General features: G+C 53.1%; 3 protein-coding genes across 11 annotated transcripts; all 3 read right to left on the bottom strand.

The window, feature by feature from the left end:
- Positions 1–97: 97 nt before the first annotated feature.
- On the bottom strand, positions 98–8,581 carry ARHGEF25 (Rho guanine nucleotide exchange factor 25). Of its 6 annotated transcripts, none has more exons than XM_032493217.1 (16): positions 8,463–8,581; positions 7,799–7,871; positions 5,276–5,490; positions 5,046–5,141; positions 4,890–4,966; positions 4,650–4,716; positions 4,386–4,489; positions 4,121–4,190; positions 3,913–4,002; positions 3,723–3,815; positions 3,485–3,535; positions 3,217–3,294; positions 2,832–3,032; positions 2,508–2,688; positions 2,094–2,209; positions 98–1,698 (listed from the first exon to the last, which is right to left on the bottom strand). In XM_032493217.1, the coding sequence occupies exons 1-16, from the start codon at positions 8,499–8,501 to the stop codon at positions 1,588–1,590; spliced, it is 1,662 nt and encodes a 553-aa protein (XP_032349108.1). In that variant the 5' UTR covers positions 8,502–8,581; the 3' UTR covers positions 98–1,587. The 6 variants fall into 6 exon arrangements, with proteins under 6 accessions (XP_032349108.1, XP_032349106.1, XP_032349105.1 ...); XM_032493215.1 differs by having other exon boundaries at positions 7,757–7,871; positions 8,463–8,578; XM_032493214.1 differs by lacking the exon at positions 8,463–8,581 and adding an exon at positions 8,145–8,335.
- Positions 8,582–8,651: 70 nt separating this feature from the next.
- Positions 8,652–14,013, bottom strand: DTX3 (deltex E3 ubiquitin ligase 3). Of its 4 annotated transcripts, none has more exons than XM_032493220.1 (6): positions 13,632–14,013; positions 12,221–12,286; positions 11,955–12,031; positions 10,861–11,590; positions 9,719–9,936; positions 8,652–9,364 (listed from the first exon to the last, which is right to left on the bottom strand). In XM_032493220.1, exons 3-6 carry the CDS (start codon positions 11,981–11,983, stop codon positions 9,289–9,291), a joined length of 1,053 nt encoding a protein of 350 aa, XP_032349111.1. In that variant the 5' UTR covers positions 11,984–12,031; positions 12,221–12,286; positions 13,632–14,013; the 3' UTR covers positions 8,652–9,288. The 4 variants fall into 4 exon arrangements, with proteins under 4 accessions (XP_032349111.1, XP_032349112.1, XP_006182574.2 ...); XM_032493221.1 differs by lacking the exon at positions 13,632–14,013 and adding an exon at positions 12,900–13,574; XM_006182512.3 differs by lacking the exon at positions 13,632–14,013 and having other exon boundaries at positions 12,221–12,863.
- Positions 14,014–15,082: 1,069 nt separating this feature from the next.
- PIP4K2C (phosphatidylinositol-5-phosphate 4-kinase type 2 gamma) lies at positions 15,083–25,913 on the bottom strand. The gene is given in 11 exon segments (XM_006182509.3): positions 15,083–16,949; positions 17,133–17,236; positions 17,414–17,615; positions 17,617–17,682; positions 18,051–18,164; positions 18,724–18,762; positions 18,955–19,101; positions 21,682–21,825; positions 22,195–22,291; positions 22,971–23,068; positions 25,650–25,913. Coding segments are annotated over 11 exon segments (1,263 nt in total). The 5' UTR covers positions 25,821–25,913; the 3' UTR covers positions 15,083–16,868.
- Positions 25,914–27,607: the final 1,694 nt, after the last annotated feature.

The raw sequence follows: 27,607 nt of genomic DNA, 5'->3' as shown, positions 1-27,607 counted from the left end.
CCACACCTCTGCTGGGAGTGGCTGGGTCTAAATCCCCAGTTCAGGGCCTCAGGGGGAATACTGGACAGATAGGGAATTTTATTTCTCAGAAGCAAAAACCAGTGCATCACTATTTATTACATTCCAGTGTTATTCACATTGTAGGCACTCAACAACACTTGGTGGTCAAATTAAGTACAAAAGGTCACCCACCTATCTCATGTACCCCTGTGGTCCCTAAAGAGATACAAAGGTTCTGCGCTCCAAATCCTATTTTCCTCATCCCCTCCTCCATTCGCAAGAATCCTTAGCACCCCTCCCCATCACCCTCCAGTCCCAGTCCCTGACCCCAAAGCTCTGGGGGTGGGGTACAGTGAGGGTGGATCTCCCCTCTTCAATTCCTCCTATTGTTCCCCAGAAGTCTTATCTGGGCTGTACGTCCTGTCCCCCCCTTAGAGGCCCCTCCCCTCATTGTGGCCAGAGAGACCTCAGGCCCACAGGGAGGCTCCAGCTCCTCCTCGTCCCCCCACCCCAGCAGTCTATTGTCTGCTGAGGAAGCTCAAGTACACGTGACTGGGCCCAGGGGACGAATGGACACAGTGGACACACCGATGCCCAAGGACCCAGGACAGGGCACCTGGACATGCATCTCTGCATGTTTGGCTCTCTCTGTCCCAGGGAGGGGTGAAGACCCCTCTGGGCTCTCCACTCTTGGGTCTGTGGCTTGAAGAAGAATCCCTTCCTTCTCAGTATGGATATGCCCTACAACCTCCCAGACAGCAAAAATAAGGAGACCCAGAGCCAGAAGGAGCCATAGCGCCCAGCATCCTCTCCACCTCCCCGAGTTCCCTCAGCTGGACATGGAAGCCTCAGAAGGAAAGGTACATTGAGCACTTGGTCCTTCAGAATCTGGGTGTCGGGGGGAATGGCGGGAGGTCACCCCAGAGTGGGCTTTCCAGTGGGTCTAGAATACAGGCTAGATGGGAGGGAAAGAAGGGCTGGGCAAAGGGGAGGATATATCAGGGTTCTAGGGTTTCCCAGTGGCCCCAAGTTCCAGGACTGGACTGAGATGCTGCAACTGCAGGTAAGCGACAAAGATAACAACATCTTTTGTCTTACATACTGAGCCCTTCTCCTATCACAAGACCCCTCCTCAGACAATTGATTTATGGGGCCAGCTGATCTCTTCCACACCCATTCTCCCAACTCAGCCCTACCTCTGCCTCCCCTGCCCTCTGCCAAGACAGCAGCCTTGGTGATATAACAAAACCTTTATTCTCAGAAAACAGAAAAAACAAAATCAAAAACAAAACCAATAATTTCTATCTGGCCCTTGCCCCAGCCCTCCCACCCACCCACATATGTATCCTTTTGAGGGGACCTGTGATGCATGCAAAGGGGTGGGAACTGAAGGAACCTGTATTCCTTGGGCAGAAAGAAGTCCTTTTAAGTATAGGTACCCTCCTCCCAGTTGACACCACTCCCAGCCTTGCCCACCCTCCAGACAACCAAGAGGGAGGAATTCTGGGGCCATGCCAGAAGGGTTGCCCTTAAGTTCCTGGGGAAACAGGGTGGCTCAGTCAGCACCACCCCTATGGCCTTTCCCAGTTACAGCTCATCTTCATCCAGCTTGGCAAGTCTGGCTTGGCAGGGAGGGGTGTTTGGAATTGGTGGCACTGGAGGAGAGTCCTGAGGAGCCTGAGGGATGTCACTGAGAGCCTGAAGAAAGACTCAAGTCAGAGGATCAAAAAAGTTCAGGAATCCACCCTCACTCCTCTCTTGTCAGTATAAGCCCCTTGCCAAGCCCCTCTTGTCAGACATCTTAGATTATCTGAGACCATCAGCTTCTCCTAGCATTAAACTGGAGTGCAGGAGGGCAAGAGATAGGAAGGAGGAAGGGGCAGACAAAAGGAAGGTGGTGGAAGGAAGGAATGATATGGGCGAAAGAGATCTGGGGATCCCAGAACAAGAGAGGCCCTCCTCGTTCTGCCCCTACCTGGGAACTCCATTCCTCATACCTGTGTGTCCAGGGGCAGGGGGGCTCTGGCCACTTCCCCTTTGGGCAACAGCAGCAGAGAGGGGAGAGAGCCATTGATGGGTGTGCGTGTGCTGACCTGAGCCCGGTCTCCAGGCCGAATTCTCCCAGGGCTCCCCGCCCAAGGGCCTCCTGGCCGCCCCAGGCTGTTGGTCTGACTCTCCCGTCTCTGGTACTCAATGGGTGACTGCAATGCTGGGGCGAAGAGAGGAACAGAAGGAGGATTACAACAGACACATCCCTTCCCAGGGGCTCTGCTCAGGCCATCCTCCCTCTCTGCTCTCCCTCCAGAGGACTGTCAGCCAACATAAGTTGCTTGGGGCTTTAGTGGGTTCTGAGTTACTAAATCTTGAGCAAGTAGTAGAAAAGTGGGGATGAGGGACAAAGAGATGCTGGGATCAGGAGGCAGGGATTTTTGGAGATTGGGCAGTGAGGGATTCAGGAGATCAAAGGGCTGAGGGAGTATGTTGGGGAGGAAGGGCAAGAATTTCACCGTTGAGAAAGTCCCGCTGGCTTTCCAGGATCTGAGCCACTTGCTTGATCCAGGCCTGACTGACCACAGGGTCTGCAGTCTGCAGGATATAGCGCTGGATCCCACCCTCTGGCCCTCTGGAGGTCAGTGCAAAGCGGCAAGGGTCACCTTGGAGGTTCCCCTCCAGTCCCAGGCAGCTCACCTGGATTGGCAAATAGGAGGTAGCCCCCAAATTCTTCAGGCCCTCTCTGGCTCATCCCCCCTCCAACAAATCCAAGAGCCAGACATCGTCTCAGAGGCCTCCCCCCTCCCAGTCAGACCCCACCCTCGGGGCCCCCTCCCCACCTTGATGCTGCTCTTGTACACATATCCAGGCTGCGTTCCACCTCGCACTCCTCCTCCCAGGGCCTCACTGAAGATGACGATTTGCTCAAAGAGGAAGACGCGCCTCTCTCGACCCCGGGAAGAGAGCAGACCCCCAGCCTCGGGTTCTGTGACCCAGAATGTGTCCTGGCCCAAGAGCTTCCCCTGAGCAGTCAGTTTGCCCTAAAATCAAAGGAGAGTGGCCTTTGAGGAAAACAAGAAAAGAAAGGGGGCAACTCTCTGCTCTTCCCTCCTTCCCCTGACACTTCCAACCAACCATGGGGTCAGCCCCAGGAGAAGACAGCTCCCCATCAGAACCACCTGAGTGCTCAGCTTGGGCCAGAAAAGCCTTGCTCCTTCCCTGTACCTCAAAACCCCGCAGTCTCCCCAGGGTCATCATGTCATTGCAGCGCTTGGGTACGAAGCACATGACCTCCACGGCTTGCTGGGACACAGGTAAAGAGAGGAGTATTGTCATTGTTGGGAAAGAGACCTCTTCGGACCATGTTTCAACCCCCAACCAGCTGTCCCCCTAAAAACCGGACAGCTCCACACCACCCAAGGAGTGGGCAGAACCCAGTAGACTAAGCAGATAAAGTGTGCATGGTGTGTTTATGAGATCTGGGGGTCCTCACCTCTAGCTCTTCAGTATCCATCCCAGCTCTGCTATAATACTTGAGAAAATCCTATGACATAGAAAAGAAATGCTCAGGGAGGTCACGAGGACATCCACAAAAGCTCTCACATCCTCCCCTGGGGACACAGGTGAGGACCCCCAGGAAGTCTTGGGGGTAGCCTTAGGAACCCTGGGGAGGTGAGTGAGGAAATGACCACCCCTGCCAGCTGTGCCCCCAGGGAACAGGTGGTCCTGACCTTGAGCAGCAGCTGGTACTTCATGATCCTCTGCACTGGCTTGATGAGGAGGTCATTGAGCTGCAGGCGGTGCCCCAGCTGCTGCCGGAGCTCCTGGGGATAGGGACAGACAGGGTGGTTTTGCAGCTTGGGAAGCCTGTTCATGCTGATGATTCTGTTCCCCTTCCCCCAAGATGTCTCAGCCACTGACCTCAAAGTAGCTGTCCCCAAATTCTGACACCACATGCTCTGACTTGGGCTTATTCTGACAGTACACCACGTACATATGCAGCCGGCGCTCCTAACGGGAGTAAAATTTAAGAAAGAGTAGATGAGTGAGGAGAGAGGGCACTTCTTTAGGGCTCTGTGACCCACTCAAAAGCCCCTCCCTTCCTGGGTCCCACTCTCTCTAGCCTCACATGTTTGATGAATAGCTGAGCCAGCCAATCAGGGTCCTTCAAACACTGCTGTAACTCCTGCAGGAAATAGCTGGAGAGGTGGGGCGGGGTGGGGGGAAGGCAGGTCAATTACCCCCACCCCCAAACAATTCAGAGCTGTCTGCCCTAGTAGTGCTCCCTGTGAAGCCTTCCCAAACATTCCTCAGGCAGCAGGGGACCCATGGGTAGGATACAGAGACCACCAGACGTGCGCCCCTCCCCCTCACTCTCAGGGTCCACCACTCACTCTCGATGCCACTCGTAGATTTGCTGGATGTTCCCAAACACAATCCTGTCACGGCCCCGAAGGCTCTCGGGGACCCCCTGAGCAGCCATGGTGGCCATGTAACCCTGTGGAAAGTTTGAGTGGGAGCACGGGTGTGTGGGTTCAGCCCTGGTGGGAAACCCTCCTCCCCAAGAAGTCCAGGATGTAGGGGAGATTGGGAAGGTGGGACAGAGGAGCACCAAGGCATCTCCTAAAATCAGGTCTGGGAGAGGGAAAGGGAGCTACCTCCACAATCTGCCCCAAGTCGTCCACGTACATTTTCTCTGTCTCTACCAGCTCACTCAGGACATACCTGGGGTGAGAACAACTGCTTGAGCCACTTCCTCCCTCCTGGACTAGAAGCCCCTTCATTACCACAGACAACCTCAGAGGATATTCCAAGTCTCAAATCTAAAATGTGAAGAACAGTCCTCTGGAAGTGGTGTGATTAGGGGAGTCGGGGAGGGAAAGTGTGGGTACACTTACATACTCCTTTCCAGAGCCTTCTTCTTCTGTTCTTCCTCACTCTCAGGAGCTTGGGACAAAGTCTCCTCTTCAGGTGGCTGGAAGGAAGAACATCCTAGAGTAAGCAGATGGATCCCTCTGGGTGAGGGGAGCCACCCTAGACTCATTTCTTCATACCTGCGTCTTATCCCCAGGGCCCCCCAACAATGTGGTCAGCAAGGTCAGTTCTGGCAGCTCCTCTCCTGAAGCTAGAGCTGGTTCCAGCATCCAGTTCTGGGGACCAGAAGTGAAGTCTCAAAGATCAGGGACAGTAGCAGGATCTCCCCAATGACAGGGGCCCCCAACCTGCCCTCTCTCCAGTGTCCTTCATAGATGTCCTTCATGCTTCTGTGGTGCTCCCTGCTCACCTCATACGGTCCAGCCCGGCCGCTGTCCGCCTCAGTTTCCACACTGAAACAATGTTTGGAATGATCCAACCATCTTCTCAGGCCACTGACTGGCCCTGGGGGGCCCGGGGAACAGGGACCAGAGCTGAGGCCAGAGCTGGGGCCAGAGGGGGCAGCCAGACCAGAGGCAGCTGAAGCCGAGATGCTCCCCTCACTGCCAGCAATGGAATAGGATTCTAGTGTGGGAGTGAGGGAGAAAGGAGGTGATAGATATTGCTTCAGCTCCAGTTTCAGGGTCCCTGGGGAGCTCCCCAAGTCTCTACTCTGTGATGCTCAGCCCCACTCCAAGGCTCACTCTCTTGCCATTCTCATTTGAGTTGGCCAGGAGAGAAAATTTCACCAGGGCACCCTTGGGAGGAAGGACAGTAAACACCTGGCTCCCCAGGCCTGGAACCCCCAGTTACGTGTGGAGGTTCCCCCATACCCTGAGCATGGCACCAACATGGGGGTGGGGGCAGCCATCTGGGCAGACACTGGAAGCTGGGGGTGGCCATCTGCTCTCCTACAACCCTCCCCTTTCCAGTGGGTACAGACCATTCTCTGAGAATGGGGGGAGAGCAAGAGCTAAGAGCCCATCTGCCACCCCCAGACCCTTCCTCCACCCATTGCAGTAATCACTATAAAAAGAAAAGATTTCTGCAGCCCACCTCCCCAACACATGCAAAAATCCAACACGGGGCAAATGAGGAGAGCTCATCAGGGCTGTCCTTGGGCTGGACTCAGAGACAGCAGATGCAATCTGTGATAAGGCCCCTGGTAGACCCCCTCGTTCCTCATTCCTCCTTCCCCCTGTCCCTCTGCAGATCTGAAGTAGATGCTCAGCAAAAGGATTGGAGGGAAGATGTGGTTGTAGGCCTACAGGGATTGTGGGTGGGTTTTTCTCATACCCAGTTGACTATGGGGAAGAGGAGTCCCCTGCCCCTTCCCCAATTTCCTTAACTTGAACTGACAGACGTGGAGGCAGAATGGATTTTAGAGATCATCTATTAAGTCACTTTCCTGGAAAACACAAGTATAGTCGCCAGCCTCTAAATCCCTAGGGCCAGGGCAAACAGACGTCCTGAACCATCAGCCCGCCCCCCACTCAACACTGGGCCCTCGCAACCTCGCACTCACCACGTCCCCCCCGGGCGAAGCAGCAGCCGCATTTTGCCAGCACTTTTCGGATCACATGGGGACAGGCACAGCGACTCCCCTTTTGCCCCTCCCGCATGGCGCCCGGGCCACCCCGCACCCCCCACCCGAGCCGGCCATGCAGGGGGAATCACGGGGGGCGGGGCGGGGACGGCGCAGGGCGCACACCCCCCCTCCCTCCTACCCCGCTCCAGGCTGGGGAAGTGGGGGAGGGAGGGAACAGGGAAGAGGGGTCCAGGGGGAGGCGAAAGTCTGGTCTGGGGAGGGCTGGGGGCTTTGCAGAAAGGGCGGAGCGGGGCCTGGCCGCCGAGCTAGGCGGGGAGGGTTTCCGGAACCCAGTCGGTGCGGGGCCCAGGGTCCAGATGTCCGGCAGGGAGGGGAGGGATGGTGGAGGAGGCTGGGCCGGGTTGCGGCAGCCGCTCCGGCTCCGTCTCCGGCCTCTCAGGTTGGGGGTGGTTCTAGGTCCGGGGAGGGGAGGAGTCGGGGGCCGACTCCCCGAGTCACTGGCGCTGCGCGGGTCCCGGCCGAGCTGCGAGCCGAATAACAGGCCCCGCCGCCCGGCCGCCGAGGGGAGGGGCCTCTGCGGCCCAGCTCCGCCCTCTACCTCCCGTTCCCTCTTCAGCCTGTGCGGGGTTCCCGCCCCAATCCCCCCTCCCCCAGGCACCACGGCGTTCCCACTCCACGTCCCCAGCGCCTCCGCCCCTCCTCTCCAGCCTGGGCTCAGTCTCCCCGGGTTCCCCTCCCTCCCGCATCTCGGGCTCTGACTGAGGAGCGCTGGGGTGGGGGTTAAGCCCGGCGGCAGGGTCTTCTCGGGTCTCCCCTCGCCTCTGCGGTGGAGAAGGGCGCGGCGGATGGGGCCTTGGCCTGCGCGAAGATGTCCTGGGGTTGGGACTGTCCCTAGCCGCGCATGGGTGGACAAGGCCCCCCAGAAGGGGGTGCGTGAATGGGGAGCTCTTTGTGGGGAACACAGCCCAGGTGCCGCCCCCTCGCCGGACCCTTCTTCCCTCTAGGCCCCGGGACTCCAGCTGAGGCTAATCACCAATTAAGGCGAAGTCCTGGAGCCTGCTCTGGCGAGGGGCCAGGGGTGGGGCGCGGGGACAGTCCACCAGCAGGGGCTCGGGACCCACTGAAGTGGGGGGACACACAGCGGACTGGAGGGCGCCAAGAAGCGTGGAGAGCTCAGCGTTTAAGTGGGTCTCATGCAAATTAGATGCGAACATTTATGCTAGTAAGAGCAGAATATTTTTGAATCCGCCACTTTGCGCAGGATGGCAAACTGTGCCCCGCCCCACCCCACTCTCAGCTTACCGGGCAGCGGAGCCCAGGCGGGGACCTCACGTCCGCGCTCACCTCTCACATCCCCCTCTTTACAATTAGACTCTGGATCGGTATCCCCCGGCCCTAGGGGGCTTCTCTTCGGGGGCTGCAGGGATAGAATGATCGTAAGAAACCCGCCCTCCACTCCCAGACCTGACCTCCTGCTTCCCCTCCTCCCTCCTGTCAAAATCCACTTCGTTATAAAAGGGTCGCCAAGGCTAGGGTGGAGGGAGTTCGTGCCTATGGTCCTCTTAGTGGAACTCTAGGATTCCTACGACTGCCCCAAGAATTCTTGTTTGCGGGTAAACTGAGTTCTGGGGTGCAGCCATCCTGAAGGCCCCTAAAGATCCCAGACACCACGGTGGCCCCCCTTTCTTACCCCCTCCGGCCCGGGTAGGGCACATGCTCGCAGCATGCCCCCCATGACCTCCAGCATCCGGTCCGTGCGGCCAGGGGCGGGGCGGTCCGGGGGCTTCATGCTGGACCCCTACCCTCCTCCAAGTTTCAGAGCCGAGGGGGCACGGAAGCTGGGGGGCTCTGAGGCCTGCGCGCGTCCGGGGAGTTGCCCGCGCCGAACCCGCCCCCTGCCCGGCTCCGCCCCTACTCCCACCCCAGCCAAACTTTTCAAAAGTGGTAGGGTTGTTCCTTTCTCTACAACCCGTAGTTCAACACCAGACAAACCCCTCTTAATCCTTACTCCAACGTCGAAACACGATCCAGGGCTTTGCAGTGTCATCCTGGGGCCCACCAAGTATATGCCGTTTTGCCAGAGAGACTGAGGCGGCCCACAGAGAGTTCCCGAACACAGCCCCCTTCCCCTTCTCAGCAGGTCTGGCTCCCCACCCCACCCCCTCTCCGGTCCACGAAACAGAACGGGTGTGGCATAGAGAGTTGCATATTTTACTTTATTTTTATTAAATTAAAAGCTACAGTCTGGCGGCGATTCCAGAACAGGGTAAGGAGGCTCCTTATAGGGGGCAGAGAAGAGCGGGAGAAAGACTGACAGAGACACAGGAGAGGAAGGGCAAGGTTAAGGTAGAAGGCGAATTGTTTCGGAAGAACACACGCGGCCGGCTCCAAGGGGGCTCCCAGCAGCCGGATTCCCCCTCCCTCCGCACGGAAGTTCTACAGTGGGGCAGTATGTGAGGGTGGGGGGTTCAAGAGACCCTCCCCTCCCCACCCAGGTCCTTTCTCAGCTTAGTCACTGGAGCACAGCACATACCAGAAAAAGCCAAGGGCAATGGAGGGGGCGGGGAGACTGGGAGTATGTACACAGGGAGGAGGGGAGCAGAGCCTGGGACATAAGCCTCTGCCAGAAGGGAGTGGCTCACACTGCACTGAAGCACTCAGCCTGCGGGGGACTAGGGAAGGGATCACCCCTCCCTGTCTGAACTCCTTCCCCAGTAGACAGTCCCCTACTCGTCCCCTACTCGAGTGGTGTGGGGGGCAGAGGGAGAGAGAGAGCAGAGGCTTCCGTTGGGTCCTACTGGAGAACGGCAGGGGCCTCAAACAGGGGATGTCTTTCAGTCATCGGTGATGCCCTTGGCTCTCAGCTCCTCTTGCACCCGGGTCAGGTAGGTAGGGTCTGGGTACCCAAACCTGGGAGCAAAGAGAGATGAGGGTCAGGGTTAGCTGTTCAAGCTTACACTCATATTACCAGTCCCCTGTGCTCACCCTCATTCTGGTTCCCCATTCTGGCCCCTCCCCACCTCTCCTAAGGTTATCCAAACTCAAGATAACTGAGCCCAATTCTGCTTATTTTTTGTAGGTTAAGCTGGGCACATCGGGACCGGCCTGAATATAGGAGAAAGTGGGATGGAAGAGAGGGTTGAACAGTTTGGGGGCAATCCTCTCCAATCAGGGGGTTGATGAGAGAGGGGATTGATGCTGTTCCCTCTGGGAAGGGAGAGAAGGGGAGGAGCCCAAGGGAAGGGAAATGAAAGCATATCGCACAGCTGGGGTCCCCCTGTGCAGCTGGTCTTGTGGTGGATGTCGTTCCAGGTGATGACATTCGGTCTCCCTGTGGTCATGGACGTGCCGATAGTGAAGGTGAGGCGCTGGTCAAACGCCTTGCGGAACAGGGTCAGCACCTTGTTGCCCTCGGGGCAGTCCGGGAGGTAGGCCACCCGTGTGGTGCCAGGGTACCGAACTCCTGGGTTTGGATGTTCAGCCTGTGGGGGCAGGGAGGCAGAGTGGGCAGTGAGCAACTGGGCATCTTAAGGCCCATGACACCAATGGAGAGGCATCCTGGCCAGCCTGCTAGCTGTGTGCTCCCAGCTGGCGGGGCAGGGACAGGCTGACAGCCTTCCAGGGAAGGAGCGGCTCTAGGGTCTGGCAGCACGAGCCTATTTCCAGATAAAACCCTTACTGTTAAAGAGGTCCTTTCTGCTGTCCCAATCCCTCAAGTCTCAATTCAGCAATAAACTGAGTCTCAAAGTGATGGAAGGCAGCTGGTCCTTCCTCTCCAGATAACTCAGCAGACATGCGAAGACTGAGAATAATTTATCTTTCAGCCTTCCCTTCTCCACCGGAAAACAATCCCAACGTGTCTTCCACTGTCTAACCTGTTCCATTTTTCTGTTAGTCTCCTTCAGAGCTTCCTTATGCCTCTGCAAACTAGAACTGGACATTACTGTTTGTCAAGCAGGAAGACACCTGTAGGCTCTTGACCACTCCTGTTTTTAACCTTCCACTGTCATCAAGGTTTTCTCTCTCACAAATCTAGAATGGAGTAACATTCCCAGCTCTGTGAGAGGGGGTCAGACCCTTCCCACTGCGCCTACCTGCACCCAAGCCCCATTTCCACAGACTTCACCTCTACCAAGAATAGCTATCAACATCCAAGTTTATCAAGGAAATAGAATTGGATCCCTTTCTCTCATACAGGATTTTCCCGAGGGTCTTGGGGTCGTGGGGATGGAAAAGCTAGGCCTCAAGGGGGCATCTAGCTCCAGGGCACTGAGTGGGAAGGCATAATGGGAGACAGCAAGACTGCATCACCGTCTAACAAACACACACCACTCTCCCAGTTTTCCTAGGTCAGAGAACGAGTGTGGGGAAAACCAAAGGGTAAGGACAAGTGGAAATCTTCTTACCCCCTGGACACCGGGCGGGAAGACGTACTGGATGACGATGGTGCCATACTTCTCATAGCTGGGTAGCAGGAGTGTGGCATCCTTAGAGACCAGCATCCGCCCATTCTGGGGCTGGTTGCCCACCAGCTGCCCGTAGAAGCGGCCACACATGGGGCAGGCCTTTTTCACTTGCAGGGCCCGGGTGATGCAGCCCTCGCAGAATGAGTGCCGGCACTTCTCCAATGTCTTGGCGTTCTGGATCTCCCCGAGACAGATGGGGCAGGTGCTCTCCTGCTCTTCTGCCTCCTCCCGAAGGCGGGGAGGAAGAGGCGGGGGCAGGGGAGGAGGAGGTGGGGGAAGCCCGCGGGCCCCTGGGGGCAGGAGTGGGGCTGCTCGGAGAGGGGGTGGGCCTGGGCGGTGCAGCTCAGGGTGCTCCCCTCCACCCCCCAAAGCCAGGCAGCCCATAAGCTCCCCCTGCCTCTGAGCTTTCTTTAGCTCTTTCTCTGCCTCCTTTAGCAGCCCCTTGAGAGCCTTCCGGGCCAGGTAGAGCCCATTGGGAGGGGCCGGGGGCGGGCCCTGTGGGGAAAGCTGGAGAACATAGATGTCAGAAGTCTCGCCGTCTATGAGGATGGACACACGGTGCTCCTCCCGAAGCCGGGCCAGCCGGGCTGGGGTCTCCTTACTTAGGAAGTCCCACACAGGCTTGGAGACAGTCACTTTGTTCTTGCAGGTGCCTCCACAGGCTGCCATTCTGGACAGGACGAACGACACTGCCCCCAGGGTGAAAGGGACTCAGGCTGGGGGGGGGTCCCCATTTGACAAGTACCAGTGCCTCCTACTTCAGGTTTCTTTTCCACCTCCACTGTCTCAAAGTCCAAGCCCCAGCTCCTCCCCCAAGTTCATTTTCTAATTCCTCTTATCTTTCAACCCCCAGCACCCACTGGAGAGCAAGAATGCTTCTATAACTTTATTATTATCATCTAAGGCAAGCATCAATCTTGTTTCTCCTACACACCTCCCAAGATCACAGAAGCAACCCTTCCCTCCCCCACCCCAGGTGGAAACTGGGATCTGTAAAAGGGAAGGAGGACCTTTTGACCCTCCTTTTTGCTCACTTTGATCCTGAAGAGCTTAGAATTGGCATGCAGGCTCTCTCTCTCTGTCCCTGCTCCCTACTTGTAGGTTGTGTGACCTGGTGGGTGGAAAGGGAAAGAGGGAAAGTGAGAAATCCCTTCCCCCATTCCCACACACCCCAACCCAGCAGCCCATGGAACGGAAACAGAACCTGGGTGTAAGTTACTGAAGATGGGGTTACTTGGAACATCGAGTGGAGGAAACCAATTTAAAAGTGAAAATTGAGGTTCTCATGGAAGGCAGGTACCTGGAAAGCCCATGGACGATGCTGACAGCTGCAGAAATCCCTGTTTGCACACTCAGCTGACCAGGACTGGGGGATGGGCAGAGTGGAGGGGTAAAAGGTTAGGATGACAAATATTACCATTTTCCCATCAGCCCAGAAACAAAACAAAAACTCCTCTTCCATTTCCTCTTCTTGTCTCTTGCAGAATTCCATCCCCAGGCTCTCGCCAAACTGCTAAAGAAGGAACTTCAACATGCTAACTTTCCTCTGTCTTCCTCAGCTCTGAGGCTCTTAAGAAAGCCTAGGGACATAGCTGAGAGGTCAGTAAGGGAAAAGCCCACACAGATAGAGGTCTTTTTTGCCACCTCCCTCAGATCACATGGACAAGAATATTTCCTTTTCTCCTCAACTCCTCGCCCTGCTCCATGTTTCCAAATAATTCAGCCCCTATGCTGGAGAGCCTTCCTTGAGAGCTAACCCAGTCCCTTCTGCTGGAGTCTGGAATGCGGACGAAGTGACAGCAGCCCCTACAGTCACAAAGTTCTCACTGTCAGCTTTTAAACCCAGGACACGAAGTCCAAGCCTGTCAGCAACCTAGGCTGCATTTAGGGAGGGGTGGGGGCTCGCGCAGGGGATGGACTAGAGGAGCCTGTTTCCCCTGAGTCTTGCCGTGTTCAGCTAGGAATTGGCCCTACAGTACCTCCAAATGCAGCCCAAAGAGAAAGAAGGGCCGTTACTGTGACCTCAATTCCTTGGCTGATCCAAAGGGGAACAGCTCTCCTTTTGTGCTTCCATCGTAGTCCCCTCAAAGCCAGAGGCACCTCAAGATTCAGAAAGTGAAACTGGAACCCTAGAGCCTCAGGTCATACTGTCCATCCAGGTGGAACACCCCCTCCCCATATGGCAGAGGGAAGCCAGGACTTAAGTGTCCCTTGCTCCAAGTCCTGCTGGCACAGAAAAGGGAGGCGGGGCCACAGTTTATGCTGGGTCTCTGATTCCTCTGGGGCAACCCAGGCCGGACACAGGGCCAGTCCCTCCCGCCAGACAGAGGCCGGCGACAGGGGCAGCCGGGAAGGACCAGGATCCCTGGGGCATCAGCGGAGGCATCTCCACCCCTCCCCCCACGACATCCTGCAAGACCCGACCCGGAACCAACTCCCCAAATCCCCCTCTGGCCGGAGCCCCCGGAGTCCCACCACTGGGTGGGGGTGCATGTCGGCCCCATCGCGGGCCCCGGAACCCCCAAATGGAGGCCAAGGCTGGAGGGTAATAGAAAGAGGATCCGCCAGGGCCCGGAGGGGCCCCCGGCGCCGCGCGCGGGGGAAGGAGGCGGAGGAGGGGGCGCAGGGGGAGCGGAAGGGCGCGCAGGGGGTGCGAGCCGGGCTCGGGGGGGGGGCGCGCGGTGGGTGTGGGGGGCGCCGGGCTCACCTACCTCTCGTCAGCGCCGCCATTGCCGGTCACATGACTGAGGCTGTTGCTGGGATGACGGTCTGGGCCTTAGCAACAAGGGGGGGGGGGGGAGACCCCGAGAAGGTGGGGATATTTTGCAGGGGGTGCAGACTGAGGGAAAGGGAAGAAGGGAGGATGGCACCCCCTTTCCCCTCACAGGTGATAATCACCGTTTCCTCTGACCCCTTCAATCCACACGCCCCTGCCCCTCTGCCCCAAAACAAAAATGGAGGCGCCGTCCCAGTCTTTGGAGGGAGGGGGTGGTGTCGTGGAACCGAGGGTAGGAGGTTAAATCCCTTTGAGACGCCACCCTTCTCGTTCCCCCTCCTGGGAGGAGCTCGCCCCCTTTTCTTCTCCAGCCAGCTGTGTGGCGCCTTCTGGGAACTGGTGGTGGGTGGGTGGGTGAGAAGTGTCGGTTTAGGTAGATGGGGAAGAAGGGGTTGATTTTTCTGTGATCCTTTTTCTAGAAGGGCCTTTAACAAATATGAGATAGGAAGAGTCATAGTAAAAAGAAAACCATTGGTTCTGAAAAAAAAAAAAAAACAAAACAAAAAAAAACCCCAAGACTAAACTGTTTCAATCCCCTCTCTCATCTGCCTTTTCCTGGATTGTTACCTTCTGTGACACCCCCAAAACCTGCTCTCAGATGGGTATTGGTAAGTGCCTCTGATTTTTCTCTTTCCACAAACAGGGATACTCAGGCTGATGCAGAATGAGAAGTGAATACATTTTTTTAAAAAATGCCTTAGAGTGGTGGTGGTCTCATGTCTATGGTTAAAATAGAGTTAAAAACTCTCAAGGGGAAAAAAAAACCTCTTCGCTGTTCTGCTTCCCACATCAGAGCAATCTCCACCCACAGTCCAACTCACTTCCCTGGGGCCACATCAGCCAGGTTTTTCCACCAGCCAAAAGACCTCCTTGGCCAAGCAGTACTGGATGGATCTCCCAGACTGGCAGCAACCTCTGCTCGTCCACCCCCTTTGCACTCCCCCTCTGGGCTGGATGGTTGGTCACTTTCTTCTCCACTTTCCCAGGACCCTGCTGTACTCTTCCTGCCCTCCAGACAGAGGACATCTTTCCCAGGAAGCCTGGGGGAACACTGAATTCCTTCTCTTTTAGCTCATGTTCGTGCTGCTGATAGACTTGCTCACCTTTACAGATTCGGGGTGTGATCTAGTCCAGAACCCTGGGGGAAAAGGGAGGGTCATACCATCTCAGTTGTCCCTGAACTCCCACAGAATTGGAGAATGTTTTCCATTCCTATGCACACCCCTTGCAACCTTTCAAGTTCACAACTGTCTGTCTAGGAATCCACATTCTTAGTTAGGGGCCCAACAACTTAAAGGTCAGAATTCTTCATCTGGTCTCTGCATCCCTAAGCACAGGCTTGCAAAAACGGGAGGAGAGGGGGAAAGAGGCATTTCTGTGAAGGAATTTGGATTCAATAATTTATTTTCTATATAGTGACAGCAATGAGTAAATATACAAGATATTTTTAATTAATTAATAAAACAAAAAGGTGAAAAACGGAAGCAACAATGAAGAAAACCATAATGCTTATGATGTATCAGCCAAATGGTCAGAAAACCCATTTCTAAAGAACAGCAGTTGCTGGTGTCATGGAGTTTTATTGCATTCAACAGGGGAAAGGAAGACGGCTGGAATGAAAAAGATCCATCAGGCTCCATCAGGAAGATAGCATAGGGGCTCCAATCCTTAACTGGGGACTCCTCTTGTTCCTTCCTTTGGAGCAGAAGATGGAGGAGAGGGAGCAATTCTCCTTTATGACCTCATGACTTCTTGTGAGACAGATCAGTCCAGCCAGATACAGAGCCAAGAGCCTTTGCACCCCCACAGGTTAGTTGCTGGTGCCCATCTTTGTTTTAGAGAAATGCAGAAGCCGGGGGGGGGGGGGTGTGTAGAATCAAAAGAATGTCTGCTTTAGCCCCAGAGGCATTGGAGGGAGAGGAGGACACCATCTCAGCTCATCAGGGTCCTCCGCATTCTGAGGATATCACGCAGCAACTCAATCTCTCTTTGGAGGGGGCTGGGTGATTGAGTTATGGCTCTGACTCCTCTCTGGGGGTGGAGAGTGAAGATGACAAAGAAGGCCATCTGTCCCCTGGGAGACACAGTAGCAGTATAAGATGGGACAAAAAAGAACAGAATAACAAATCCAACTGGAAAAAAGGGTTTCAGAAGGGGTGGGGGAAGGAAGTATACTAGGGCCACATTTCCAGGGAGTAGAGGAGGTCCCTACACGTGAGACCTCCATCTTCTTGAAATGACAAGGGTTGACCCAGATAGAGATATTCCTTCCCTTCTGTTAGGACTAAAACCTCAGGGATGGCCAGACATGAAGAAAGGAAATTTAACATGAGGAATGAGCCTTACAGCCCTGGCCCATCCTCCTAGCCTCCAGAACTGGCCACACCCACACTGAAGGGTTCCAGCCCCAGGAGGGATATGAGGTCCTGGTGAAGAGCAGCAATAGTTCAAACGTTCCACCCTGGATTCAACACTTTGGTAGCCAGGCCATCTCTGGGCTCCTTCTTGACAGAGACCTTCTCCAGTTCCCTGCATAATCACAAGAGTCCTCAGAGGTCCCACCTCCATGAGGTGCCAGGCTGCTGAGCACTCTCCACCCCATCTTTTAAGATCAGCCACATCCCATCATGTGTACGCATGTCTGCACCCACATCTGTAGTATCTTGGAACATCTTCCATCCCAGGGCCTACTGGGAAGGAAGCATGCCACAATGAGCTCTATAAAGTTATCAGCAAAATTCAGACACTCTTAGTGCATCTCATATGACAGAGGGCATCCAGAGTAGTTGCTTGAGCCAGGTCCATCTGTCCAGTCAGGTCCTGAAGATGGCAAACAACCCCCTTCCCCCAGCTCCTCCTAGGTTATGGGAACAACAGGACATCTTACAAAGATCAAGGCACTTGGGAGCGTCAACAGTAACACTCTAATGAAGCAAGCAGACTTGTTGAGGGGAAGGGAGAGGAGGAGGGAAGGGGAGAGAGGTCAATGTAATTCCGAGGGCCAAGAAGAGCCTACTCCACAAGATGGAGTTATTTGGATGGAAGGCGCTTGTAGCCTAAAGTCAGCAAAGGAGGAAGAGAAGTGGCCAGGATATCCACAATTGCCCCAAGCCTCTCAGAACCCCACCACCTGGAACATAAAGCAGCAGTCACCATGGAATCAGGCCGTCTCTTAGGCAAAGATGTTGGTAATAAAATCCAGGAATCGCTTAGCATACTGCTCAGGATGGACAGTCGAGATCTCTGCCCCCGCCTGTGAGAAGAGGTATGGAAGATGGTGTCAGTGCCCGCCTTTCCCATTCCCCGCCCTCTGTGCCATCCAGACCAATTCCATACCCAACCCCTCGTTCTTTTGCCACCCCACTGCTCTGACACGACTCTCTCTTCCCAAAGAACAGTCAAGACAGGAAAGGAAAAGACTTGAGAGAACCCTCACCCCATGCTTGACAGTTTTGGCGGCATGAGCTGCTTTCTTCTTGGCATCATACTGTGTCAGGATGTCAATGAGGCCCATGAAATAAACCTCCTTCTGGGGGGCCCCTGGGTGGAGAGACCAGGGGAAAGAGACCAGCAGTGAACAGCAAGTGTAGTCCCAAATCCCTCTCGCCAGGAACCAGTCAGATCTGTGAAAAGCTAACCAGCTTCTCCACCCACCACCCTGGTCCCCGTTCCCCAGGAACTACCCTCCCCATCCTTAAAATTTCCAGGATCTCTCACCCTCCGCGCTCCGGATGGCGTAGACATCAATGAAGGATTCAAACTCTCCAGGGCCCAGGGGCCGGTGGGAATGGATGTAGCCGCCGATACCCTCAGGGGAAGTGCCGTAGGAGCCCACCAGAGCAGGAGGCCCAGTCAGGCCGCAGTCCCCATCCCCCTCTGACTCCTCCTCCCGCACAGGTCCCTCCTCCTCCTGGTTCAGAGCCCCGAATGATGTCATGGATGCCCAGCAGAAGGCTGTAGTCCATGATCTTCAGCTGCACTAGGAACTGAGACCCCAGTGACAAATGAGATGCCTCAGATCCTCCTCTCCACTCCCAAGTACCACCCTTATACCTCCACCCCTGAATTTCTGGGGCCCTCCTGGGGAAGTGTAAAAATTGAGGGTTGGGAGTATACTATTGCCCTTTGTTACCTAAATGTCCTGGTATCTAAGATCATCCTTTTAGCTCATTCCAGCCACTTCCTCCATAGGTCACCGCTAGGGGTTTTCATGTCTCATACCCAACTCCCCTACATGCAGAAAACCCAAAGGGAAGGGAAGGAGTTCCCTCATATTGTGAATGAGAGAGACAACTGCCCTGTGGGGAGCAAAAAAGGGAAACAGAGCCATTTCCCCGAGCACCCCAGTCATCACCTCCACATCTCTCTTTAGCTTCTCTAGAAAGACCTTCTTCTCCTCTTCACCAATATAGACTTTCTGGTTCTTGTTGAGAAAGTCCATATCCTTAAGGGTGGGCAATTCTTTCACCTGAGAATAGGTAAAGGGACGTCTTGCGACCGCAGCCCCTCCCCCGCGGTCGCAGCGAGCCCTGCTCCATCTAGGGCTCCGTCTCTAACTCGGGCCGCCAGGGGAGAGAGAGTCACGGCCCAGCTCTCATCTGGCTCCGTGCTGCGGTGCTGCCCAGTCTGTTCTCACCGCCAGTGGCTCCCCCAGCCTCAGTCACTGCAGCTACACCTGCTTTTCGCCTATGGTTTTCAGTCCAGACCCTCCAAGCTGACTTTTCTTTCTTCCTCTTAAGCAGAAACAGCTGCTTGAATATGAAAGCTCAGAATGCAAGGTGGCAGGTAAGCATCTGGCTCTTGAAGTCCCCGAACCTTCCCCATGGAATAACCCGTGCCAGTGACAAAGCAGCTCTTCCCGCCGCTCCTCCCCAACAATCCCTGGATCAGTGAAAGTTCATATCTCTCTTCTCTTTGGTGGTTTAAGATAAAAATAAATAGCCGGTGATCCCTACTTCTTTATCCTAAGAAGATCCCTTTCACCTGCCCTCCCCTATCCCTCACCCTGTCACTTAAAATTATATCACCTTCTCCTTATCGCTGGCTTCCCGGGACACTAGCGAGCCCTGTGAAGAGACCCAAAGACTAAGTCAGCAAAAATGGCTAAAAGAACAGCCAGAACCCAGCTCCTAAGACAAGTGCTTAAACCCACAGCCCTCTTTCCTTTAAAATGAGTCATCGAGTGCCCTCCCTGGCCCTTCCCCACTCTCAGGTCATCAGGAGCCTCCCCGCTCCAGTGCTCACCATCCTCCCCTTACCTTGAGGTCATACTTCCTGTGTACAGGAAGACGATGGCTAAACATGTTGCGCATCACAAGCATGTAGCTGTCCTCGTTGTCCACGCTAACCCGGTACATGCCCAGGAACTGGGGCAGCAGCGTGCTGCCATGGCACTTCACAATGTACTGCGGTGGGAGGGAGGAAGGGAGGGGGAGTCTGAGCAGCAGATACACAAACAGCCCAGGGATGGGAATTCAAATGCTACTGTTCCACAGGGAGGCAGAAAACTTCAAGTAAGAGGTTACAGAAGGTCCAAAGTGGTGGGGGCTTTCTAAAGATGCCCCTGGTTATTCAGTTTCTGAATCCTCATCTCTCTGGTTTATTCTGTTCGTATGTCTCCTAATTTTAAATGTTAATGTTGTGTTTCATCTTTATTATTCCTGGAGACAGGGAAGGCATTACTATCCTTGTTTTGGACCTTCCTTATGTGTAAGTGATCACGGAACCAGGATTAGAAATCACATCCCTTTATCAACAAAATGATTTTATCTAGACCGATGTTTCTTGGTGAGCTAGATTCCCGTAGCAATAATGTTTGCATGATATGTCCTATAATTTGCATTCTTTTTTAAAAATTTATATTTTTTTTGGAAGGGGGAGGGAGGTATAATTTGCATTCTTAAAAAAAAAATTCCTCTTTCAATGCCACCGTCTCAGTATTGCTGCCCACTTCTCTCCATAGCCAACCTTCTCAGAAAATTAGTCAGCCATCAATCCACTTCCTCTTTCTCATTCACACCTCAAGTCACCGAAATCAGATTTATACCCTCATTTCTCCTCTGAAATTTCCCCACTCCTTACTGCTTCACATCCCTCAGTTGTGAAATCTAACGGGTCCCTAGCACTATCATATTTCAAGGTGGTGGCCCTAGATACTACTGCCCAGCCTCTCCTTTTAACTCTTCACCCTGAGCTCCCATCACACTGCTCTGATTCTCCTCCCCTCTGCCTCAAATCCTGTATGGAATGAAGCAGGGAATAAATCATTAGAAGCATCCATCGACTCTCAGTCTCCTTAATGGGTTCTCTTCTCTATTTGCTCCTTAAGGTTCTGTCCTCAACCTTCTTTTCATTTCACCCTGCACTTCCCTTCAATAATCTTGTCTAAATTCAGTGATAATTAGCACCTATTTACCTATAACTCTGAAATCTAGAATCCAAGTCTAATTCTCTTTCCTGAAACCCATACCCCAATCACTTACTGGACATCTATACCTGGATGACTGCAGAACCCAAACTCAGCATGCCTAAATCACAACTGTCTTCCTTCAAAAACCAATTTCTTTTTCTGCTTCCCAACTGTTGGTGAATGGGCACCTAGTCATCCCCAGCCAGGAATTTGGGAGTGCCTTTGCCTTAATTCCCACAATTCTCTCAAAGGTCTTCCTTTCCATGTCCACCGCTGTCACTCCTCCAGGCCTTTGTCATTTCTCACCTGGACTATTATAATTACCTCCTAACTGGTATCTCCACTCCCAGTATTTCCCCTCTGCAATCCAGTCTCTAAAATGCTGTCACGGGGATGTTTCTAAATAACATATATATCACTCCGCTGCAAACCACCTTCAGGATGAAGCCCAAGCTCTTTGTGTGGCTTATAAAACCCTTCCCAGTCTGGCTCCTGCCTAACTAATTTTCCACAATGCCTCATCCCAGCCACACGGAATTTCCTGTGGTTCTGCAATGCCAAGCTCTCTTATGGCTCTGTGTTTTCCTTTGCCTAGAATGCTCTCTTCCATCTTGTCCAATGGCTAGTCCCTACTAGTCATTCAAGAATCAACTCCCAGGATACTCCCTCTAAAAGACTCTCTTTGAGCCTCCCAAGTGCACCTCTTGCCCCAGGTGAGCCAGGATGCTCTTCCTCTGCCACCCAGGGCATTCTGAAGGTACCTCTGCTCCTTGCACATGTCTTGCTGGTGTGCTGGCTTACCGGGCTCTACCATTAGACCAAGAGATCCTCCAAGGCCATGGCCGTTTCATTCACTTCTTTCTCTACTGTCTAACGTAGAGCCTGATAATAACAGGTATTCAATATCTGCTGAATAACCAAAAAGTTTCATTCACTTCTTTCTCTACTGTCTAACGTAGAGCCTGATAATAACAGATATTTAATATTTGCTGAATAACCAAAAACTCTTTTTAGACTCTTTCATTTATTCCTTGCTCATTGATTTTGATGAGATTTTTCTTAAGAAGAAAGATATTCAGTCATATTTTTATTCCCAAAATATTCCAGGCACTTCAAATTCCAGATTCATCTGATCAGACAAAACAGGTTCCCTAATCCCAGTTAGAGCTGGATATGATCATGGCATCTCCTCTCCAGTTTATCCCATTTATCCTGGTTTTCTCCCCAAACTGCATCTGTCCCTGATAGTACATTGGGTATTAACACTTCACCCAAGTCTGACTATAGTTAATCCTTTACTCTACGTGTGCCCTTTCTGTATCAATCCACAGTGGTTTTAGGTTGTAAGCACCAAATGAGAAGGAACATGTCTAAACTCTTCTAGTTAGTGAAACACAAAGAGGCATATAGAGGCTCTCTTTGTGAAATGCCTAGTTTTCAAAAGCATGATGTCAAGTGCTTCTTGGGGAGCAACATGGGTTTTGGGAGGAAGAGGGGAAGGGTATCTCCCCATGCGCTCTGGCCGCTAAGCTGAATGGGGAGGGGAGGGGAGGAATGAGGCTGGAGAGAGGCTGACCTGGTGGTAGTTGGAGAGGTTGCTGTGCATGTCAGCAATGTCCTCACTGGATACTTCTTTGATGACCAGAGTCCGATCATAGGAGATAAGGAAGCGACCGTCACTGCCTTCAGTTTCACTCGGGGGGCTTCGGGTTAGGGACACCTGGGGACACAGAATAGGCTAGAGGCTCTTTTCTTTCCCCTTTATATGGAGAAGTAAGTCATAGGGATGGTGGTCACTGAGCACATCTGAAAGTGGATAGAACCCTAGCATAAGAGGATGAGCAGGAGTTCTAACTCTAGTGTCCATAGTTGGACTAAATGAAATTGAAAGCAAAATTTTTAATGTATCTACATTTTTCCCCCAAGGACAGGGTTTACAGCTTTCATCAGATTTTGGAAGATGCCTGTGACCACAGAAAGGTTAAGAATCATACTGGTCAAGGCCCTCACTTCTCCAAACATGACAGTCCCAAGGATTCCCCAGTTGTCAGGGAGAAAGGACTGCCCTCACCCCATAATGGACTCTCACCAAGTAGTCCTGGTCATCAATGCCAAATCGATCACGGAGGTTCCTGAAGACCTGGGGACAATATTCCTTGAACTTGAAATGACTGGGCAGATTTTCCCTGCAATAGGGGTTTTCAAGATAAGAAAACAAATTAACAATATTACCTTACATTTATATAGGGCTAGACAGTTTGTAAAACACCTTCACACGTATCATCTTATCTGATTCTCATAAAACCCTAGTGAGGGCCTTTAAAGGTGTATTATTCCCATTTTATAGAAGGGGAGACTGGCTCAGGGTGGTTGAGTGATCTGCTTAAGTCTTGTGACTTACAGTAAGTGGCTTAAGCAGAACCAGGATCTACTGCTCATCCAAACAGCAGCATTTCCCAAATCTCAAGTGAGTCAGAGACACCCTTAAATCAGTAACAGGCGCCCGTTTTGAATGGCCTCTCCTGCTCCTAGGAGGGCTTAGAGGACTCGGGTAATTCTTTCAGGTTGTCCCTCTTAGATGCTAATGTATGGCATCCAAACGTATCTACCCAGGGAATCACCAGGCTAGAGGTGAGATAAACTAGTACATGCAGCTAAGGGTGTAGGGAACACTGGAAATTATTTTAGTGGCTTCTTTACACAACACAATTAAATTTCTGCATTGGGAAGATTAGACAATACAGTACAACTTGTAAGTTGCCTTCTAGATCTAAAACCTTTAACGCATTGAATCTTAACTCTGAAAATTATTTTTTACTCTCTTCTAGGAAGGCTGACACGAGAAGGGTGGGGATTCCTCTATACCTGTGGAAAAGGTGATTGTTGACCTTGATTTTGGAGCTGGCTTTAAAGTCGTCAGGCAGCAGCATCACCGGGGGAGGCACCTGGCTGAGCTCATTGATCTGATAAGCCAAAACAAGAAGAGAGAGGCAGTGAGCAGGGGTGTGGAGAGCAGGTTATACACTGTGTCTGGGCAAGAGTCAGGAAAGGGCAACTCAAACCTCATTCCTTTAAAAACACTGGTTATGCAGAGGTGAGGGAATGTCTGACCTCTTCTGCTGCCTAACAAGGCCTGCAGGAAGCAACCCTTGCACACAGCCCCTCACTCACACTCCCGCCCCCCTGGAACTTCATGCTTACAACAGTCATTGTATATTAGGCAAACCCTGCAAGCAACTCAGGACTATTTTTAAAGCTGTGAGAAATTCTAGAGAAAAAAGATACCCTTGGCAGACTCAAGACATTCAAAACAAACAGTTCCATGCTCCACTGGAAACAAAACAAAATGCATTTTCAAAGTACAAAGAGTTAATGAGAGTCTGAGGGGTCAACCGCTGGAAGAATGAAAAGGCCATATCCGAAGGAGGCGCCTCCCTTCAAACAGGACCAGTCTTTCCAGACCACTCTGACCCAGTTCTCTGCAATAGATCCGCACCTGCCTAGGTGTAAAGTAAAAGAAAAGCAGATGATTTCAGTGGGAATGCAGGCAGGTGGAGGATATGAGACCATTAGGAGTCTGTTCACTAAAGGCAAGACAACCCACAGCCCAAAGGATGCAAGAAGCATCACATGCTCTCCTCAGCCCCCAGAATCAGCAGTCTGCTAATTCACGGTGGAAAAGGAGTTCCTGCACTAAGGAACCCTGAGGAGATGTGCTTTCTGCCCCGTTGCCACAGTGTCCTTCACCCATCTTTAACAGTGCACTTACCACGCTGACTTTAATCACTAGTTTATGTGGGTTCTCCACCTAGGTTGTGAGCTCTTCCAGGGCAAGAACCAGTTCTAGTCATCTACATCTCTCAGGTGCCCAGCTAACACAGCATCTGGCACACGGTGGTCCTGACATGTTTATTAACTGAATAAACGGATGCCTTGTCTATCCTTACTTGATCGTTCGACAGAGGTTATGAAGTACAGTCTAACCTACATCCCATAACCTGCAGTGAAACCCAGCTCCTCTCATTCTCAGTAGAAAAGGAGGACAGAACATATTCCTCCAGGGAAAAAAAAAAAAAAAAGCAAGCCACTAGAGATTCCCAGCCTCAAATTCAGCTATAGTTCTTCATGCCCCCTCCTCGCCACCTGCTGTTAAGCAGGCTGAATCATCACTAAGACATATGTTCAAGGAATTTCTCTATTCCAGACACTTAAAGTAAATGTGTGCTGGATAGAGAGTAGGGTACTGGGGCTAAAGTATATAGACCTAGGGAAGCTGAGGCAGGTCATATGTGTAATTCCCCAATCCTTATCAAAGGAAAGCCCTCCTTGTTAAGCTTCCCAAAGGGATGGATGGACCTGGAAGGTACAGAAGAGAGGCAGTCCTACCTCCCATCAGCCTTGCCCATATCAAGTGCCTTAGACCGAATACTCCCGGATAAGACACCACCACCCAGGGAGATGGGAGCCACCCACAGAGCCACGGATGCAAAAGGGGGTTGACTGACCCCAAATGACATTTTAAGCCACACATTAAGAATGTGACAAAAACTGCATTCTTCCTCATCCTCTTCCACCTCCACAACACTACCATGACTATAACATTTCAAGGAAGATGAAGTTTTAAAATATTGCCTGTCCAATTCAAGGTCACTCCATCTTTCCCACTCCAGATCTGAGGGAAGCGGAGCGATGGCTGTGTCAAATGAGTTACCGTCAGGAAAGGAGATGCGCTGGCCTCTTTGGCCTCCTGATTTCCAGGTCATACGGTCTACGGCAATTCCCTGCTTGTAAAATTCACCACCATAGTGTTCCCAGCACCAGAGCTCCTGGGTCATCTCTTTGGTCAAAGATGGCCCTCACTTAAATAAATACCATCACTCCAGCCAGCAATAGGTTGCAGTTAAGACCAAAGGCTTATATACATTAAGTCCTGTTTTGCTTAGGGTGGGGCAGCTTCTCTGAAACGCTGTACCTCTGGAAGGGAAAGGAAGGGACATGCAGGCTTAGAAGGTCCAGGAAGCCTGGAGCTTCCCCCAAAGCCAAGGTTCCAAAGTCAAGCACAGCGGCTGGAAAGCAAGGTGCAAAGGAAAGTGAACTATCCCCCTCATCAATCACCCTCCCTGCTCCGCTTCTAGTCACACTCACACTCTCACCGGAGACCTCACCACCAACCCAAAAGAGCCACTCCCCCTAATGTCCTTCCAGACGGAGGCGGGTCCCGGCCGGTCTTCGTGGCCTGGGGCTGAGGCTGGAACTGGCAGGAAGGAGGCAGGGAGCTGGATTTCAGGTGGGGAAGACGGAAACAGAGAGAAGTAAACGGCAGAGGGAGGGAGGAAAGGTCCATGTTTAAAAAAACAGAGGTCTAGAGCAAGAAGGTACGCTGAGGGAACATCTGGAGGTAGGTGGGCAGGGACCAGGACGGCCCGGGGGGAAAGTGGCGGCGCGAGGGGCTCCGGAGACGGAAGCCGGGAAACAAGGACGCCCGGAGGCGCAGGAGCTGAGCGGTTCGGACAGGACCGCCGCGGGGCGAGGGCCGGGTCTCACCGAGTGGGCTACGCCCCAGAGGAACACGCCCACCAGCGGGTCTGCCGCCCGGAACACCTTCACCTTCTGCTGCACGAAATGCTTCTTCTTGGTTTTGGAAGCGAAGCCGAAACCCGTGCCGGGGGCCGCTGTCGCCGCCGGTACAGAGGCCGGCGGGACCGAGGACGCCATAATCTCCAGCGCACCCCACCGAGTGGAAGCCGGAGCCGGCCGCGCTGCGGGCTCCCGACCCCGGAAGCGGCGCTCACCTGAGCCTCTGTCACGTGACCGGAGGCCGGCCCGCAGGCGCGCGAGCGGGGCGGGGCGGGGCGGGCTGACTCCGCCCCCTGGCGCCGGCCCTCCCCGCCCCCTACGCCCGCGCGCTGGGTGGGCGCACCTGGCGCCGGGGGAGGCGCGCGGAAGCTGTGTTCGCTGAGGGCTGCGCGCAGTCCGCGAAGACCTGACCGGCGACCCGGGCGATGAGGATGCCACCTGATTAGCCCCTCGGTCGAGGGCTTCTTTGCTGCAAGGTTGCCGCCTTCCGGTTTTGCCCAGTTTCCAGAATAACCTCCCGTCTGAGGCTAACCCGAAAGCATTTCTTCACAAAGCAGGAGATCCCTTAAGCGGTTTTTGTGCTTTTAGAAGGACCGCTCAGGCATCATTCTAGAAGGTGTCCGGAGTATTGCGAACGTTTAGGCACAAGATGAGGAACTAAAACAGTGGCTACTGGGATAGAAAGAAGGGGATGGCATCTAGAGGTATAGTTTCATGTCGATTTGGAAAATTCTCAGAGAATGAGGAATTTTAGGGAAAGGGAGACGTTGAGAATGAATCCCAGGCTTCTGGCTAAGGTGAAAAGAGATGGCGGTGACATGAAGAGGAGTCTTTGGTGAAAACATGAGTTGGTACGTGTTTACACCTGAGGGCAGCTGGACGTATGGTCCCAGAGCTCACCAGAATGGTCTGGGCTGGAGATACGGATTTAATAATTGTCGTGGAATCTGTCGGGGTGGATGACACCTCCCAGGGAGGGCAAGCAAGGACCAAGGGCTGAACCCCGGTGTAGACCAGCACATGAAAGGCTAGTGGGAGAAGGCTGAGAAGGGGTAGCCAGAGAAGTAAAAGGGGCCAGGAGAGCAGGTCACAAAAGCCAAGGGAGTCGAGTTTCAAGAAGGAAGGAATGGAGAGCAGTGTCAGATGTCATGGAGAGGTGCCCATTGTTTTTGGCAGCTAGTAACCTTTGGAGAGTACTTTCAGCACAACAAGAGCCAGATCAAGTTGGGCTGAGGGATGAATGGATGGTGAGGAAGCAGGGAGGGGAAGCTTGGGACTTTTTCAGGGAATTTGGCTGTGAGAAAACAAGGTGGGGAGTGGCTTATAGAGAAACACACGGTCAAACCCACTTTGAAGGTAGACCTTACCGAGAAGGGAAGAAATCACTGAGACAGAAGTTAACAAAGAAGATGTAAACTGCCCAAGTCTGCATCACTTTTACTATTTTATATATTGGGTCTATGTAAGTATCTTAGGAATGAAGGATCTAGAAATGACTTGATTTAGTCCAGTGAAGGGAGATGTATCCCTTGTGAGAAGGGAGAAAGGAAAGGATCTGTGTAGACTGAGGTGTGTAGGTGGGAGGGGCATGAAGAATTAAGTCACCTTAATTTCCCTTTTAAAGCAGACAAAGTTATTGCCTGAGAGGAGGGTGAGAAGGGATGTTGAGGCGTGAGGGTTTTGCCAGTTGCTCTGGGTGGTGGGAGAAGAGCAGGAACACACAGAAGGAACTGTGCCAGCACAGAAGATCCAGTTAGCTCTGTGGCTCTTTGTTTTTAATTGCCCCGATGTTTTGGTTGTGAGGTTTTCTCCACACATCTCAGAAGCTTTGAGTAGAGAAGACAGGCAGGGCTGTGCTCTAAAATGGAGGTTAGAAGGGTGATTGTGGTGAATGATCTTGGGACAAGAGAACTGAGCTCTCGGCA

This window comes from Camelus ferus, chromosome 12, assembly GCF_009834535.1.
Source record: "Camelus ferus isolate YT-003-E chromosome 12, BCGSAC_Cfer_1.0, whole genome shotgun sequence".
Taxonomy (NCBI): Eukaryota; Metazoa; Chordata; class Mammalia; order Artiodactyla; family Camelidae; genus Camelus; species Camelus ferus.
This window is presented reverse-complemented; position numbering and strand designations above follow the sequence as displayed.

Bases quoted from the DNA above. Each gene is read 5' to 3' on its own strand.
- ARHGEF25 (XM_032493213.1), bottom strand. From the start codon at position 8,243: ATGAAGCCCCCGGACCGCCCCGCCCCTGGCCGCACGGACCGGATGCTG. The intron at 4,003-4,120 runs GTGAGGCTAGAG...TACTCCCGTTAG, and splicing joins CTCAGCTATTCATCAAACAT to GAGCGCCGGCTGCATATGTA. The intron at 3,033-3,216 runs GTACAGGGAAGG...CTTTGATTTTAG, and splicing joins GGAGACTGCGGGGTTTTGAG to GGCAAACTGACTGCTCAGGG.
- DTX3 (XM_006182512.3), bottom strand. From the start codon at position 12,412: ATGGAATTCTGCAAGAGACAAGAAGAGGAAATGGAAGAGGAGTTTTTG. The intron at 9,937-10,860 runs GTAAGAAGATTT...CTGCCCCCACAG, and splicing joins TCCCGCCCGGTGTCCAGGGG to GCTGAACATCCAAACCCAGG. The intron at 9,365-9,718 runs GTGCGATATGCT...CTTTGCTCCCAG, and splicing joins TGCACAGGGGGACCCCAGCT to GTTTGGGTACCCAGACCCTA.